Source organism: Oryza sativa, chromosome 7 (genome assembly GCF_034140825.1).
Source record: "Oryza sativa Japonica Group chromosome 7, ASM3414082v1".
Taxonomy (NCBI): domain Eukaryota; kingdom Viridiplantae; phylum Streptophyta; class Magnoliopsida; order Poales; family Poaceae; genus Oryza; species Oryza sativa.
This window is the reverse complement of record NC_089041.1, coordinates 17,844,229-17,860,504: the sequence shown is the minus strand read 5'-3', so window position 1 is coordinate 17,860,504 and position 16,276 is coordinate 17,844,229. Positions and strand designations below refer to the sequence as shown.

The following is a 16,276-nucleotide window of genomic DNA, read 5'->3' as shown; positions in this document are numbered from 1 at the left end:
ATACATTAACTTGCCAAGTGGGTGCAATCTAGTGCATGAACTTGTAAAATACTCGTTTTGGTGCATAAAATTGTCTGGTGCGTGCGGAGGAAGGCGAAAAGGAAACTACATGGCTAATCTTATTATTCAGGGGCTGATTAATATACTATGTAAACTTATATCTAGGAAGGTTGCTATTAGACATACACCTTCTCAATAAAAAATAGAATATGATATAGTGATAGTAGAAAAAGATGAAAAAAACCGAACAATGATATTTAGGTCCTCGTTCGCACAAACTAGACAAGTTCATGTGCTGAAATGGGCATTTTATAAGTTTATGTACTAAATTGCACCATCCTAACAAGTTTGTGTACCACCAATGCAATTTACTCTACCACAGGAAAGACGTGAGACAAGGGAGAGAGATAGACTCACATAAATATCTTTTAAGAGGTTGGAGCTATTGTTAACTTTTCTCTAAAATTTTATAGGATTATCTGTTTTATAGGATTTCAAGAAAATGATAGGATTAATTAATCGTTTCAAAGACCTTTCCTTTGGAAATTTTCATATATAGATTAAAATCCTCTAAATTCTACTCCCTCCATTTCAAAATATTTGACACCGTTGACTTTTTAGCATATGTTTGACCATTTGTCTTATTAAAAAAATTTGTGAAATATGTAAAACTATATGTGTACATGAAAGTATATTTAACAATGAATCAAGTGATATGAAAAGAATAAATAATTATTTAAATTTTTTGAATAAGACGAATGGTCAAACACGTTATTATAAAGTCAAAGTGCCAAATATTTTGAAAACGGAGAGAGTACGTTTTTCTTACAAATTAACTGGTGCTAAATGGGAAGAAAAAAAGAGAGGCTGGTTGCACCGGCACGTGCGTGCAGTCCCCGACTAGTTTTTTGGTTAGTGCATGTCGAGTCAAGAAAGAAAACGAGAGCTGATCTGCAATTATCATGTGATGATACGACGACTAATTAATAAAATCTGCTAAACTATAAACTAGCAGTATTACATCGTGGGGTAGGTAGTTATATTGTTAAAACAAAACCAAATAAAAAAAAATCAGCGCCAGTATAATGCCCCCAAAAACCGCCAGTGCATTGACGGTTGACTAGCACTGCAATGATAGGTAAGGACTGTTAAAAAAAACGATGGGATTCAGCGTGATAATTATCACAAAAGGACCACAAGTAAATGGGGGTATTAGTGTGCAAGAAAGCAAGCAGGAAAAAAGGGGAATAATAATCAAGCAAGCAAACACCAAGAAATAAACAGACAAAACAGTAGTGGCCAGCCACAGTAGTGAAGGGTCAGCGTCGGAATGCGACGGAAATGACAGCCTCTCGTTGATCCGTCGCCACGCTTCTGATCCGTGTATGTATATTCCACCTGTCGCTGTTAACCCAATCCTTTTGATTATTTACATAAAAAAATCTTGGTTAATCACATCTAATAATCATATTAAAAAACAGTAAGTTTTGAACAGAACAATCCTTGATTAATTTTACCTAAAACGAAATCTCTTTCATTGTTCATTTATAACAAAAACGGTGGCTGAAATTCCTGAGCGTTCGAAATATCATTTTCGTAAAAGTGGTACCATTTTCAACCAATATACTCCATCTGTTTCATAATGTAAAACATTAGCTCACATTGATATAAATATTAATGAATCTAGACACACATATATATTTAGATTCATTAACATCTATATGAATGTAGACAATGCTAGAAAGTCTTACATTATGAAACGGAGAAAGTATAAATTTTGATTTTTTTTTTTACATATCTATCAGAACTATATTGTAATCGTCACTAAATAGTTAAGTTGATGTATATAGAAAAAATTCATGACCAACCAAAAACCGTTCCCATAAAAAATAATATACTGTTTCCGACCATGTTCTACTGTTTTCACCCTTATACTAGCAATGCAAGTACAGACAACAAAACACAATCCTGTTTGGGTTCCTCCTAAGAGAGCATTTAATCCTTGTTTAAATAGGCACTGCTGTTTCTAAATTAACCCCTTTTCACACGCTGGTTTCGGCTCAGCTCCTCCCAAGCAGTGTAATAATATCTTAATAACCTTAACACGCAATTAAGCAACAACTATTTGCATGTGTTTCTCGCTCTATAGGCTGGGGTAATGATCTGCCTCTCTATATCTATCCCTGTCCATCTCTCTCTTACGTCTTCGGGGTCGTCGTCTTCTTCTTCCTCCTCTCGCTAGCTACCTGCCGTTTTCATTTCCCTACCATACGTTGGGGTTTTCTCCGGCTGCTCCTCCGTGTGGCCAGTTGTCCTCATCTTCCTCCTCCTCTCTCCTTGTTGCCGCGAAGAGGATAGATAACCCATAGTCCCGTACGCTTCTCTTTCTCTCTCTCTCTCTCTCTCTTTCCTCTCCACTTTGAATCAATCAAAACGGAGAAGAAGAAGAAGAAGAAGAAGAAGAAGAAGAAGAAGACATCAAGAACACGTGGAGCAGAAGCTTCTCTGCCGGCTTCTATCGTAGCTCTCAAGGTTACCACCCTCCCTGCTGACACCTCTGCATGTTTTGCTTTGCTCTGAATATTCCGGATTTGCTTTAGTTCTTTTCTAGAGTCCGTCTTGTGCTTCTGCGTGGCTGATTTAGTCTGTTTTTGGGTGAATTTAATCATATTCTGTTTTTGTACCCGAGAGAAGTTTTGGTATGTTTGTCTTGGCTTTTTCTTCACCCCCCTCTTTTGTTTTGAAATTTGTATTAGTTATTTTTGTTGAACGGATGAAAGTTATTAGTTAGGTAACTAGGTAAGGGAGGAAGAATTCTTAGATTGTTTACTATGAGGGCTGCAGATTTGTTTATGGTACTCTGAGTTGAGGAAGGGAGATGAAATTTCAGTTCCTATAAAACCGTCCAAAGTTCAACCAAGGAGGCACAAAAATGTGAAAACAGATCCTATTTTCTCTGTTGAGATCTCCAATTTAATTTCATTTGGTCCTTGCTCCATCTATTTAATGAAGTGCCTGAACTTCCTAGAGAATAGAGACTATCACATGAATAAACATGATTTTGATATCTGATGTATGTATGGATGGATGCAACATCATGGAGCACTTCACTTAACTCCAATGGTGACACCCTCCCCCATCTCTTAGCCATCACCTGCCAACCTTTTCCAATAAAGGTGCAAGAAATGGTCCATGCTCCATGGTGTCCATCCATCAAAGTTTCTCTTACTTTTTTTTCTCCATTCTGAGCTCATGCCCATTTGTGCTTTTAATTGAACAATTCAAATGCTACCTTTCAGACCTGAGAATCCTGTTTCTTCATTTATGTCATCTGACCACATATCACTGTTAATCAAAGCGTTTTCCAGGAAGCTAATTAGGCTGTAGTAATAGTAAACAGGCATCGTATTCATACCGGCTTATGCTTCTTATTTTCTTGTTTTAATAAAAATTGATGTTTCTGTTATGTTATAATAATATTTTTGATCAATTGTTTATGTGGTTACAATGGATGTCCCAATCAGAAAAGAGGGTGGCCGGTGGCCTCTCACTTTCCCTACCCCTCACATCTGGTCTACCAAATGCTGCTGAGGGTTTACTTGTAACTTATTATTTCAGCACATTTTATACGCATGCATGCAGCTATCTGTGGATTGAATTTAATATGTGTTTAGAGTCTAAATGTTGATTGATGACTATGTGTGCATCAACATGTCATCATCTGGGTATAATTGAATTTTTTAAAGATACTTCTATTGTAGTAAAGATACTTGTAGGATGTAATTAATAGAGATTTCAAGCGTACACGTATGTAGCAACCCTCCAAAGATTTGAAATTGAGGCAGAATACTCCTATCATGATAGATAGCTTCCATCTGTAAAGATGTAAATTCCAGACAGGGAGTTAAAAACTGATATCCAGCTGATGTGAATACAAAGATCTGCAGAAAGGAGACATACTTTTTCTTCTTTATCCTTTCATGTTGTTGTCAACACTTTTCTTGTTGAACATTCTGTGCGGGATATGCTTCAAACAACCTGATGATTCCTACTACCAATCTTATGATTCCTTGGGAAAAAGTAAATCTTGTGGGCATTCGATATCCCAACAAAACTTTCCCAACCAACTTTAGCTGGCACAACTTTCTTCTGCAATAACCTTCTTTTGTTTTTTCATCTCTTGTTGCAACCAAGAACATTTGTCAAAGTGGTAGTTACGCTGCCAGCTACCTCTCTGGTTTCAGCAATGGCAGGTTTCTAAATACATGTTCTTGTTCTAATTTCAGGATAAAGAAAATCTGCTGCAGAGGTACAAGATCTAGTGGCAGAACATGATGAGCAATCTTAAGCTTGGGGTGGAGGTTACCAGTGCTCATGACCTCCTACCAAAAGAGCAGGGCACATGCAACCCCTATGTCGAGATCGAATTCGATGACCAGAAGTTCCGCACAGCCATCAAAGAGAGGGATATCAACCCTGTCTGGAACGAGCAGTTCTACTTCAACATATCTGATCCATCCCGCCTCACTGAGAAAGACCTCGAGGCGTATGTGTACCACGCAAACCGCGCCAGCAATTCCAAGACTTGCCTTGGCAAGGTTCGGATCTCCGGTACATCCTTTGTCAGCCACTCAGATGCCACACCTCTTCACTACCCCCTGGAGAAGCGCACGATCTTATCCCGTGCTCGTGGTGAGCTCGGTCTCAGGGTGTTCCTTACAGATGATCCATCAGTCAGAGTGTCCGCTCCTGGTCAGGAGTTCGACTTCATAAGCACGCCTACGACTGCCCAAGAGCAGGTAGCCGCCAATGCCATTCCAAATCCTTTCCAGGAGACCAGAGCAGATCAAGTGAGGCAATTCCAACACTTACCAAAAGAACAGCACCAGCACCGTCCGCAGCCAATGACTGCGCAGCCATACTACCCTGAAAGTTCATACGGACAACAGCAACAGAAAACCTACTCTGCTGTCGGGAACAAAGCTGAAGGTCCTCCACCTCCAGTCATGAGGATGTATGCTCAAGGTCCACAGCAGCAGCCTGTAGAATTCCAGCTGAAGGAAACAAGCCCAACACTTGGTGGCGGACGTGTTATTGGCGGCCGGGTGATCCCCGGTGAAAAGGCAGGGGCATACGACCTTGTTGAGAAGATGCAGTACCTATTTGTGCGTGTGGTTAAGGCCCGTGATCTGCCCCACATGGACATCACTGGGAGTCTTGATCCTTATGTTGAGGTGCACCTCGGAAACTACAAAATGAAGACAAGGCACTTTGAGAAGAACCAGAGGCCTGAGTGGGATGAGGTGTTTGCTTTCCCTAGGGAAGTAATGCAGTCAACGTCACTTGAAGTTATTGTGAAGGATAAGGACTTCATTCGGGATGATTATGTTGGCCGGGTGTCAATAGATCTAAATGAGGTACCACTAAGGGTCCCTCCTGACAGCCCATTGGCACCAGAGTGGTATCGACTTGTGGGGAAGGAAGGGCACAGGGATAAAGGGGAGCTGATGCTCGCTGTCTGGTATGGAACTCAAGCAGATGAGTGCTTCCCAAGTGCCATCCACGCAGGATCAGAACCAATTGATTCCCATCTTCACAACTACATCCGTGGGAAGGTCTACCCTGTACCCAGAATGTGGTATGTGAGGGTCAATGTAATTGGGGCACAGGATATATTTCCAATGGAGAACCACATACCTGATGTATTTGTTAAGGTGAGGCTGGGCCACCAAATGCTGAAGACAAGGCCAGCTCGCTCACCAACCAGAAACTTCATGTGGAATGAGGAGATGATGTTTGTCGCGGCAGAGCCTTTCGAGGAGGACTTGATCATACAAATAGAGGATCGAGTTGCTCAGAACAAGGATGAAGTGATTGGTGAAACTATGATACCTCTCGCAAGGCTTCCAAGGAGGGCTGACCATAAGCCAGTGCTGCCAGCATGGTTTGATCTCAGAAGGCCAGGACTGATTGATCTGAACCAACTAAAGGAAGATAAATTCTATGCAAAGGTGCAACTTCGTATTTGCCTTGAAGGTGGTTACCATGTGCTCGATGAGTCCACACAGTACTGTAGCGATCTCCGGCCAACAATGAAGCAGCTGTGGAAACCACCAATCGGTCTGCTTGAAGTTGGCATTCTAAGTGCAAATGGGCTCAATCCAACAAAGACCAAGCATGAGCGGGGGTCATGCGATGCATATTGTGTTGCCAAGTATGGTCAGAAATGGGTGCGGACACGTACTATTGTTGACAACTTGAACCCTAGATTCAATGAACAGTACACATGGGATGTCTTCGACCATGGAACAGTGCTCACCATTGGTTTATTTGACAACTGCCACATATCTGCAGACAGCAACCACAGTAGTTCCCCCGGCCATATGGACAAGCCCATCGGGAAAGTGCGAATTCGGCTTTCAACTCTTGAGACTGGGAGGGTGTACACACACACGTATCCATTACTTGTCCTCCACCCATCAGGAGTTAAGAAAATGGGAGAACTCCACCTGGCCATCAGGTTCACAGCCACATCCCTTCTCAATGTGCTCTTCACATATTCTCGGCCCCTCTTGCCCAAGATGCATTACGCGCAACCACTGTCAATAGTGCAGCAGGAAATGCTCCGCCACCAAGCTGTGCAACTTGTCGCACAGCGTCTAGGGCGCATGGAGCCACCAGTTCGCAGGGAAGTTGTTGAGTTCATGTCAGATGCCCGCTCACACCTGTGGAGCATGCGGCGAAGCAAGGCTAACTTCTTCCGTCTTATGCAAGTCTTCTCCGGATTCATTGCTGCAGGAAAGTGGTTTGGCGACGTTTGTCAGTGGAAAAACCCAGTCACAACAGTTTTAGTTCATGTGCTATTTATCATGCTTGTCTTCTACCCAGACCTTATCCTCCCAACAATCTTCCTCTACATGTTCTTGATAGGATTGTGGAATTACCGGTTCCGGCCGCGTTTCCCACCTCATATGAACACAAGGATATCTCATGCCGATATGACAAACCCAGATGAGCTTGATGAAGAATTTGATACATTCCCAACATCAAAGAGTCCAGATCTGGTTAGGATGAGGTATGACAGGCTACGGCATGTTGCTGGGAGGATACAGACAGTTGTTGGGGACATTGCAACTCAAGGAGAGAGGCTGCAGTCGCTGCTCAGCTGGAGGGATCCAAGGGCAACATCTATGTTCCTATTGTTTTGCCTGCTTACTGCAGTTATCTTGTATGTGACACCATTCCAAGTGATTGCACTCTGCCTTGGTTTCTTCTGGATGAGGCACCCACGGTTTCGTCATAAGGTTCCATCGGCACCTGTGAACTTCTTCAGGAGGCTACCTGCAAAGACAGATTCTTTGCTATAAATATTTTCAGAGATCAATATCCAATTGTGTATTTATTTTTTGTTTTTCAGTATATTGTTGTATGATAGCATTAAGGGAAATACATTAATATTTGTAATTGTTGCTTCATCTGAGAGGATAAAATAAGTCCAGTTCAACAGATAATTTTCTTGACTTGATATTGAAATTCAAATTGCATACTATGAGTAGCTTACAAGAATCATTATCAACAGTAGTTTGTCCAATTGAATCAACATTGGCACAATCAAGGAGTACCGAATTTGATACGTCTGAGGAATCTATCCTATGTTCAATAAAAATTAATACTCATGCTTGAATAAATTCTCTTTCAAATAAATAGCCGTGCTTAAATAAAGTCTCTTTCAAATAAATAGCCGTGCTTAAATCTGAGCATAAAAATCTGAATGTATTACGAGCATGAGAATCAGTACCTACTGCCTATGAAAAATCTGGAGATTCATTCTGTGCTCTTCATTTGAAGCAGCACCTTTACCCTCCTAGGATCTGAAGAACCAAAAAAATATATGGCATCAACCAACATATTGGAGAGCAACAATAGTGATGGAATTACAAGGCTGCCTGCAAACTAGTGGTAGCTATGATTCACATTTTTTAACATACTCAAGTCATGTTAAGTAAAAGAATAAAATAAAAATGTAAAAATCAACCATAGCAATTAGGAGCAGATAAAACACTATACAAGCCTTACAAATTTGAGAGTAGCACAGACCTTCATCTTTTCTGGCTCCATCATGCAATCACATGGAATCTGCTTAAGTACAAACATAAGCATGAAGAGCAAAAAATAGCATGAAAAGGTACTATGTGCACGTCCAATAAGTGTCCATGATAAGATAACACTCTTTAAGTTCCCTTCATAATGCAACTAGCGTAGCTATTGAGTGCAGACCTATTCATATGAGAATATTTAAACTTTAAAATAAGTTGACCGAACAAACAACACGTCAAGAAATTGTATATGTGTTAACACAATCAAGTGATCACATAGGATAGATCAAATGATGGCTAAACGGAGACAGGGTAATAGTAGAACAAACAAACAAACAAACAATAAAAAGGATCTTTATTGCTTTCTTTTGAATGGAGTTAGAACAAAGTGATGAAGATAGTCTTTATAGCCAATTTACAGATAATGATATTATGTCACCATGGGTTGAATTGAATAACCCACTATACAAATACGGAGCTCATAAGCACACATATAGAAGAGGAAATGAAGTGAAACACTGGATGTAGTATTTTATATTGCCACACAAGGTAAATCTTCTCCTTTGCTGGTGTGTGCCATTTCAGATTATAGCATTTGCTGTCTTGGAGCGCGAGTTATTATGTATAATTGCTGAAACAATGTCATTACATGTTCCTGCAGTACATGATTTATAAAAGAATCAGTACATAACACAACATACCAGAATATAAACTATCAGTATGCAGATATACATAATAAATATATATTTCGGGTAGTCAATTCATGAGGCCATCAGGCCATGAATGAACACTCTCTGTTAACAATTAATTTATCTCTTTTTAATAAAGCTCGTGTTTCCCCAACAGCTAATAATGGTGCATTTATAAAAGAGATGTAGTAACAAGGGGTCCATCATCAGATAGGCCACATGTGGAGTAGCATGTCCATGCTTTGAAACCAAATTGCAGAAAATCTAAAAACCATTTCTAGCTGTTAACTTTTTGTGAAAGCATTAAACACTTACTGCACATATAAAAAACTAAAAAAGAATTAAAAGCATATGACCCCAAAAATCATATAGCAGTGGTAGTTACCTTGCATTAGCTACTGCCTACTGGATAACAGCAACTGACTAGGGGAGGCGGAGCAACTGATTGACAGCCAAGTCTAGTGAATCAACATTCTTCCGTAAAATCTTTCTTTTACAAATATTAAGGCTTACAAAATGAATAACAGAATATACTTCAGAACTAATAAAACTGCACAGCAAAATGGTGTTTGATTAATTATATGACATAGATCCAGGAGAACAAATTTATAAAAACTAACAAAGGATACAGTTGCATGGCTAGGCTTTCCAGACCTCTCATTTCCTCATTCAACCTGCAATATAGGTCATTAAAATAATGTATGAAGGAACTGAAAGCAAAATTACTATTTCATATATAAACAGTCCACAGTTTCAAGGATGAATGCTTTTACAGTTACAGATGAAACAGGAAAGGGAACACCCATACAATAAGCTATAAAATCACTACAATTAGCCCATCTACATTCATAGAGAAAAAATAGATGTAGCAGAAAACGGAAAGATGACGAAGATTAGCTGAAAGTGATCACCTCAAGCACGAATTGATGTACTTATTTCCTTTCGAAGAAGCTTCGAGTGCTGCAGGGACAGAGTAAAAAGGTAAAAATCGCCACCTGGTCGAATCTAATCATTCTTTTTTATCCAGAAAAATAAAGCAACCAACCAACGATACAATCAACATTAGGACACCCCAACTGTACAAAGAGAAAATATGACAGTCCAATGCGCAAGCAAACCTGGCGAAATGATCGAATTACCAACTACAATATCAAAATAAAGGGCACCATGTCCGGATGCAAACTACTACCATACAAGAATTAGCATTCAGAGGTAAATGTCGCACACTCTTACAGCCTTACCCCCCTATAACATAATTTTTCCCCCCAATCGTTTACCCTTATGATGAAATCGAGAGAAATTTGCAGATTCGTAAGCAAACATCCTCACCGGATTCTTGGAGGCGGCCGACGACGTCTCCCAGGCACTCCATGTTCTCCGCCGACGTCGAGGTGACCTTTTTTTTTAAAATTCAATTTTGCGGCAAGAGGGTTAGGCTACAATATATCAGTGAGCGAAGCGAACGAGCAGCAAACGAAGCGAGGCGGAGAAATGGGAGAAGCGAGCGAAGGGTGGAGGGTGGAAGAAGCCGCGGGAGCTTAGTCCAGTTACGCGTGCGTGAGTGCGTACGTACGTTGGCGAGGGCGACGCGGAGGGAGGCGAAGAGGGAGGCGTAGCTGTCGGAGATGGCGGCGACGTCCCGCTCCACCGCCTCCATCGCCGCCGCCAGCTCCCTCGGCCCCGGAGGAGGCGCCGCGGCGGCCGGAGAAGGCGCGGAGGAGGGGGAGGGGGAGGGGTCCTCCGGCGGATCGGGAAAGGCGGCGGCGGCGGCGGGTTCTTCCATCTTGGGTTGGGCTTACCGTGCCGTGTGGGCAGGCCGTGTCGTGGAACAGAAGGGGGATGGGAGAGTGAGGTGATTTTCCTTTTCCTTTTTTGTTAATTAGATACTCCTATATGCCATTAGAAATTAGGTGGTTTCAAAATATGCTATTACTATTTGCATATCTATAATGATGCCACTAAGATAGTATTTTGTATGTATTGGATGAAAATGTCCCCATCTTCTACCTCTGTCTTTCCTCATTCTCTCCTCTTTCTCTGCTTATGCTCCTCTCAGACCCAAATCTCGGCGCTGACAATGCCTCCCCGCTGCTCTCTGATTGCACTGGTGAAGTTGTTCCAGTTAAGGTCGAACTCGGTCCACGCCAGGAGCGCCATGAAGTTGAGCATGTCAAGACTACCACCGAGCCCCAACCCCCGGATCTACAGTTTCGCATAAGGCACCATGAGGAAACCTAGCGCAGCGACCATGATGAGGAGCACGACCGTGTCGATCGCGGCCATCAATGAGTAGTCGTAGAACGCCGTGATATAAAAATATAAATAAAAACTACATCCAAAATCTAGAAACCAATGATAGACGTGAGAGAGGATGACAGAAAAACCGACGGGAGTGGTATGGTTCTAATTTTAGAACTTTTCAGTGGCATGTAGCCGATACGACGAATAGTAGTGGTATTTTTTAAATTTAGCAAAGTTGCAGTGGCATGGATTTAATTAACCCTTAAATTTTTACCCTACCTTCAATGGCTCCCACTAAGATCCTATTGTCGCCATGGCTATCGCTATCGTCGTGGTCAACACATACCATAACCTTCTTCCAACAACATTGAAATGGAACCCTTGTGTCCGAGAACGTGTGAGGCATCCTTGTTCTTGTTTTCCCTACCTTCTCTCCTCTATGTATATGTTTCATCAAGAAGAAAGAGCACAATTCAAGGCTAGTACTGAGCACTTGTGTTTCAGTCCAAGGACATGCCACATAGTCAAGCCGAAAGAGGCTTATACCAGTGATACAATCCTTTCGGAGGTCCATGGATACAATCACAAAAGAGGAAATCACATCGTAATAAAAGACACGGGACTTTGAACTGTTTCCTTCACATACAAATTCCCTCATCTCCTTTTCTCTGTCCTCATAAGGAGATTCCATCGAGCACATACCACACCAATCAAAATGTTACCTAAAGAGGAAGAAGGCAAAGGGAAAATACAAAGAACTTGCTAGGAGGCCTCTGCGGCAGTGGAGATTTGGCGTGCCATGATAAATTCATCCCAAATTATAAATCATTCTCTAAAATAAATAATAGAATTTATTAAAATCCTAAAAAATATAACAAACAATAAAACAAGAAAAGTTCGAATGTATTTTTCTTAAATTCTCCATAGCCTAAAATGAACCCTAAAATTTTGCTTCAATTTTCATAGGACTATAAATAATTCTAATCAACATAACCAATTTTTAGAGTTTTATAAAAAGAAAAATATAAAATAATTCTGTCTCTCCTTTGGGCCTTTTTAAGCCCAAAATTCTCCCCCCTCTCCCTTCCCAGCCCAAAGTCCCCTTCCCGTCCCTCTATTTTTCTTCCTCCCTCCTCGGGCCAACTCCCTGTTGATATTTCTTAACAACATTAATAGAAATATAATTCAAAGCAATGACACCGAAATATTCTTGGTAAATTTATGGTCACAGATATAATCCGCAATCGCACGTATATACCATTGTAGCATTTCATCCATGAGTAATCCAAGGTATCATATTTATTTAATCCCAATGGAACATATGATAAGAGAGTACTATGCTAATAATTCATATATTACTTGTATAGATCAAAATCTATGTTGGGGTTAATTAATTCGTGAGTATGATAAGGGTGACACACAGAAGAAAGAACTAAGAACTACTCTGCCAAAATATAATCTAGGCTAAGTGGAGGATGAATAAAAAAAAGAATCGTTCATATACTTCTAATATATAGTTGTCAGTAGTTTACACTTGTTAGTATACAATCATGTAGCCAATACCCCCTAACTATGTCCTCCTGGTGTTTCGAGAGACCACCTCTGATACGGTGCGCTGCTGTAAATTGTGTTATGCCGAGGGTACTGTCAGGCATATCCTCCGGTGCCAAGCCGATGCGGGTGCAAGTTCCTACCCTGGAGTGCCCGATAACCCTCGCTTATGGCCCAGGATTCGGGGGTCGACTTCTTGTCTTAGAACTACTCCCACACAGTTCGTGTGATGAACGGGAAGGTCCCAAATGGCTCCAGAGTAGCCGGGTTGAGGACGTACTCACTGACCATCCTGGACTTAAAGTTTTTCCAAGAATTTCCCATATTCTTGAAAGCCGCCCTCTTGAGCCTATCCTCATCGGCTGCAAGATAGTCGAAGCTCTCCTTGAATTTTAGCTAAGCAGCGTTCTTCTCGGCTTCGGGTACTAGGTTGATGTCATCCTCCAAAATGATGAAGGTCTCCCTCGCTATGACCCCGCATATCAACTTGTACCTCTTCAGAACATTTGGGGGACTTATCAACACTCCTAGGTGGTTCACCTCTATTATGGTGTACCGTTCCTTAGGGATTTAATTTGTTCCCTATCCTAGGGGTCCGTGTCCTTGTGGACCCTCTAGTTGTCATCAATATTGGTTCGCCTTGCTGAGGCATCGTCTAAATAACTTACAAAATCACAAAATTAATTAAATTAGTAACTCACATCACAAATTTCATACATTTGCATTAAACCCCTAAAATACCCTAAACATACATATTTCCTATTAAAGTTCCTTAATTATCAAAAATAATAGAATAAGAAGTGCTCTGGGTGCCAAGGTGTCGTGGTCGGTTCCGTCCAAGCACTAACCCGACCAAACCAACTTGGCACCCAAAGAACCTCGTATTTTGTGATGGTTTGATAACCTAGGTACTAAATCCTAAAATCACTATGATCCTCAAATTGTGTTATTATTTGATAACCAAGGAACTAAATCCATACATAAATGAATAATTATCAAAAAAATGACAGAATACGAGGTGCGCTGGGTCCGAAGGTGTCTTAATCAGTTCTGTGAATGCACTAACTCGATAAAACCAAATTCGGACCCTATGCACCTTGTATTATGTGATAATTTGATAACCTACGTACTATCTACACTAAAATCCATCATCCATACATATATATTCACTAATTCACAAATATATCCTAATACTTCACTAATTCATATATATAAAAATATCCTAATAATTCACTAAACATATCCTAATAATTCACCAATTCACAAACATATCCTAATAATTCACTAAATCACCTTAACATCAATAAAATACCCTAGATTCACTAATTCAAAAAATATCCTAATAATTCACTAATTCAAAAAATATACTAATAATTCACTAATTCACAAACATATCCTAATAATTCACTAATTCACAACAATTTCACTAAGTACCATCACACACAAACATCTCAAATATATTTCACTAATTCAAAAAAAATCCTACTAATTCAAAAACATATCCTAAAAATCCTACTAATTCACAAAAATTTCTAACCAGCGGAGGAGGAGGTGAGGCGGTGGGCGTGCTCGGGGACGGCGGGGGACGTCGATGCGGTGGTGGCAAGGACGGGGGCAAGGACGGTGTGGAGGAGGTCGACGGCGGCCGACGCTGGCTTGGGGTTGGCGCCGGGCTCGGTGGACGACGGTGTTGGGCTCGGGGATGGCAGCGGGCTCCCAGAGGGCGGCGCCGCTAGGGTTCAGAGAGTGGCAGAGCTTAGAAAAATTTTCGATCTAGATCTGAGTGAGAGTGAACCCTAGTCTTTATCTTCCTGATTTTGTGCACCACTTCCTGATTCATGCTCATGATCTTCATCTTCTTGATTTTGTGCACCACTTCCTGATTCTTGCTCTCTATGCTTCACCCAACATGTGTAGTCCTCCATGAAACCTCTTTGTATCAGATAAGCGTGTACGTCCACAGTCCACTCTGCTATCAAATATATTCTCATGTTTGTAATCTGCACATGTACAACACATGTAATCGCTATTTCTTGTTTTCCTATCCTCCTCCGCGACGTTAATAATATCCAATACACCATTTCTATACTCCTTGGTATGACGTCATACAGTTTTTCCCATACATCCAACTTTGGTCCATCCCTGAGCTGAAAAAAGTGGAAAAGTATTATATATAAATTTTGCAGGTAAGTATTTACTAAATTTATGAGAATTGACTACTATTTTTCAATTCCATTTGCAATTTATGATTTTCTTGGAAAACAGAGACAAAAATCGGCCCGCTCACACTCCCATCAAAATAGTGAGAAGTGGGATAACCATTACACTAGGTAGTTCGGGTATTTGTACTGTAATAAATATCTATAACGGCCAAAAAAAACTTACAACAGTGATGGGTTTCAGTTATCTTTGTCGAGCCTAAGCAAAAGCTCGTCATCAATGATGAGCCTAATAGTTATCTCAACCGGGCCTTAAGTTAGAGCCCGTCACCAATGATGGACATCGGTGACGGGCTTCTATTAGGGCCCACAAAGATATCATCGGTTATCTTTGTCGGGCCTTAAGTTGGAGCTCATCACCGATAGGTGTCATATGTGACGGGCTCGATTTCTATGCATATCTAACATGTCTATGCGAGTATATCTTTGTCGGTCTCTTTTTTTTGGGCCGTTTGAGATGAATTCATTGTGACGGCCTGCAAAACTCAAACATGTGAGGGGCCGTCATAGATGAGATGATATGTATAATGTAAATATAGTTATTAGCTTAAAAAAATAGGAGAAGATATAGAGTAGGAGGGTTGGAGGGTGGCCGGATAGAGAGAGTACGTACGTACTTGCCCACAGTGGGGGTGAGGCTACCTTGTGTTTTTGGGACTATCTATAAATCTATAAATCTGTTGACATATTTTTTGGCAAAAAAATAATAATCAGCTTTTTAGCCCTTGGATTTCACAGATCAACGGTTGATCAACATGTTAGCGTGCGTTGACAATAATTATTTGAAAGTTAGAGTCAACCGTACGTACTGCTAAGAGCATCACCAAGAGATTGACAATGATCAATTCTCAAAACTATTTTTTCTCAGAGCTCCTAAACAGAATATAGAAAGTGAGAAAACTAATCTCACTCTAAAAGATAGCCTAAAATTAATTCCTGTAATGAAAAGTGGGCACTCCCTTTAACTACCAACAGATAAAATTAGTTTTTCTCTCCTCCCCTACACCTACATCTCGCGATTTTTTTCTCCGTGCGCACGGGAGAGAGCAATTCGTAAAAAAAAAATCGCTCCCTTAAAGCGGGGAACGAGATATCCGGAGTTGGGAACTAGTATTATTGGGAGACAGGTTAGGGATTACGTTGGATGCAATTTTTGACTGAACTTTCCTAAATCCGAGGAGCATGACCAACAGCTTCCTTAGTCTGTGTTCTTTGCTCACTGTTCCCAACCCCTCTACATCGTGTTCTGCGCTCACGCTTTTCAAACTGCTAAATGGTGTGTTTTTTTAAAAAAGTTTATATACGAAAGTTACTTAAAAAACATATTAATCCATTTTTTTTAAAAAAATAGCTAATACTTAGTTAATCACGTGCTAATAGATCGCTCTGTTTTCTGTGCGGAGGGAAATAGTTTTCAATCCACAGAAAAGAACGCGCGCAGCCATTCTATTTAGTATCCTCTCCCAGTGATCCAGGTTCT

The 16,276-nt window shown here is 40.7% G+C and overlaps 2 protein-coding genes and 1 long non-coding RNA gene across 3 annotated transcripts; 1 reads left to right on the top strand and 2 right to left on the bottom strand.

Moving 5' to 3' along the window:
• The first annotated feature begins 2,202 nt into the window (after positions 1 to 2,202).
• LOC4343239 (FT-interacting protein 3) lies at positions 2,203 to 7,511 on the top strand. Its single transcript, XM_015791407.3, has 2 exons — positions 2,203 to 2,532; positions 4,287 to 7,511. Exon 2 carries the CDS (start codon positions 4,332 to 4,334, stop codon positions 7,365 to 7,367), a length of 3,036 nt encoding a protein of 1,011 aa, XP_015646893.1. The 5' UTR covers positions 2,203 to 2,532; positions 4,287 to 4,331; the 3' UTR covers positions 7,368 to 7,511.
• On the bottom strand, positions 3,644 to 5,622 carry LOC136357242 (uncharacterized). The gene is made up of 2 exons (XR_010742439.1): positions 3,961 to 5,622; positions 3,644 to 3,875 (listed from the first exon to the last, which is right to left on the bottom strand). It is a non-coding gene; the product is annotated as an uncharacterized lncRNA (long non-coding RNA).
• Positions 7,512 to 8,434: 923 nt separating the features above from the next.
• Positions 8,435 to 10,587, bottom strand: LOC4343238 (uncharacterized). The gene is made up of 6 exons (XM_015790106.3): positions 10,359 to 10,587; positions 10,115 to 10,181; positions 9,697 to 9,745; positions 9,415 to 9,459; positions 9,171 to 9,275; positions 8,435 to 8,751 (listed from the first exon to the last, which is right to left on the bottom strand). The coding sequence occupies exons 1-5, from the start codon at positions 10,566 to 10,568 to the stop codon at positions 9,209 to 9,211; spliced, it is 438 nt and encodes a 145-aa protein (XP_015645592.1). The 5' UTR covers positions 10,569 to 10,587; the 3' UTR covers positions 8,435 to 8,751; positions 9,171 to 9,208.
• Between the last annotated feature and the right edge of the window lie 5,689 nt (positions 10,588 to 16,276).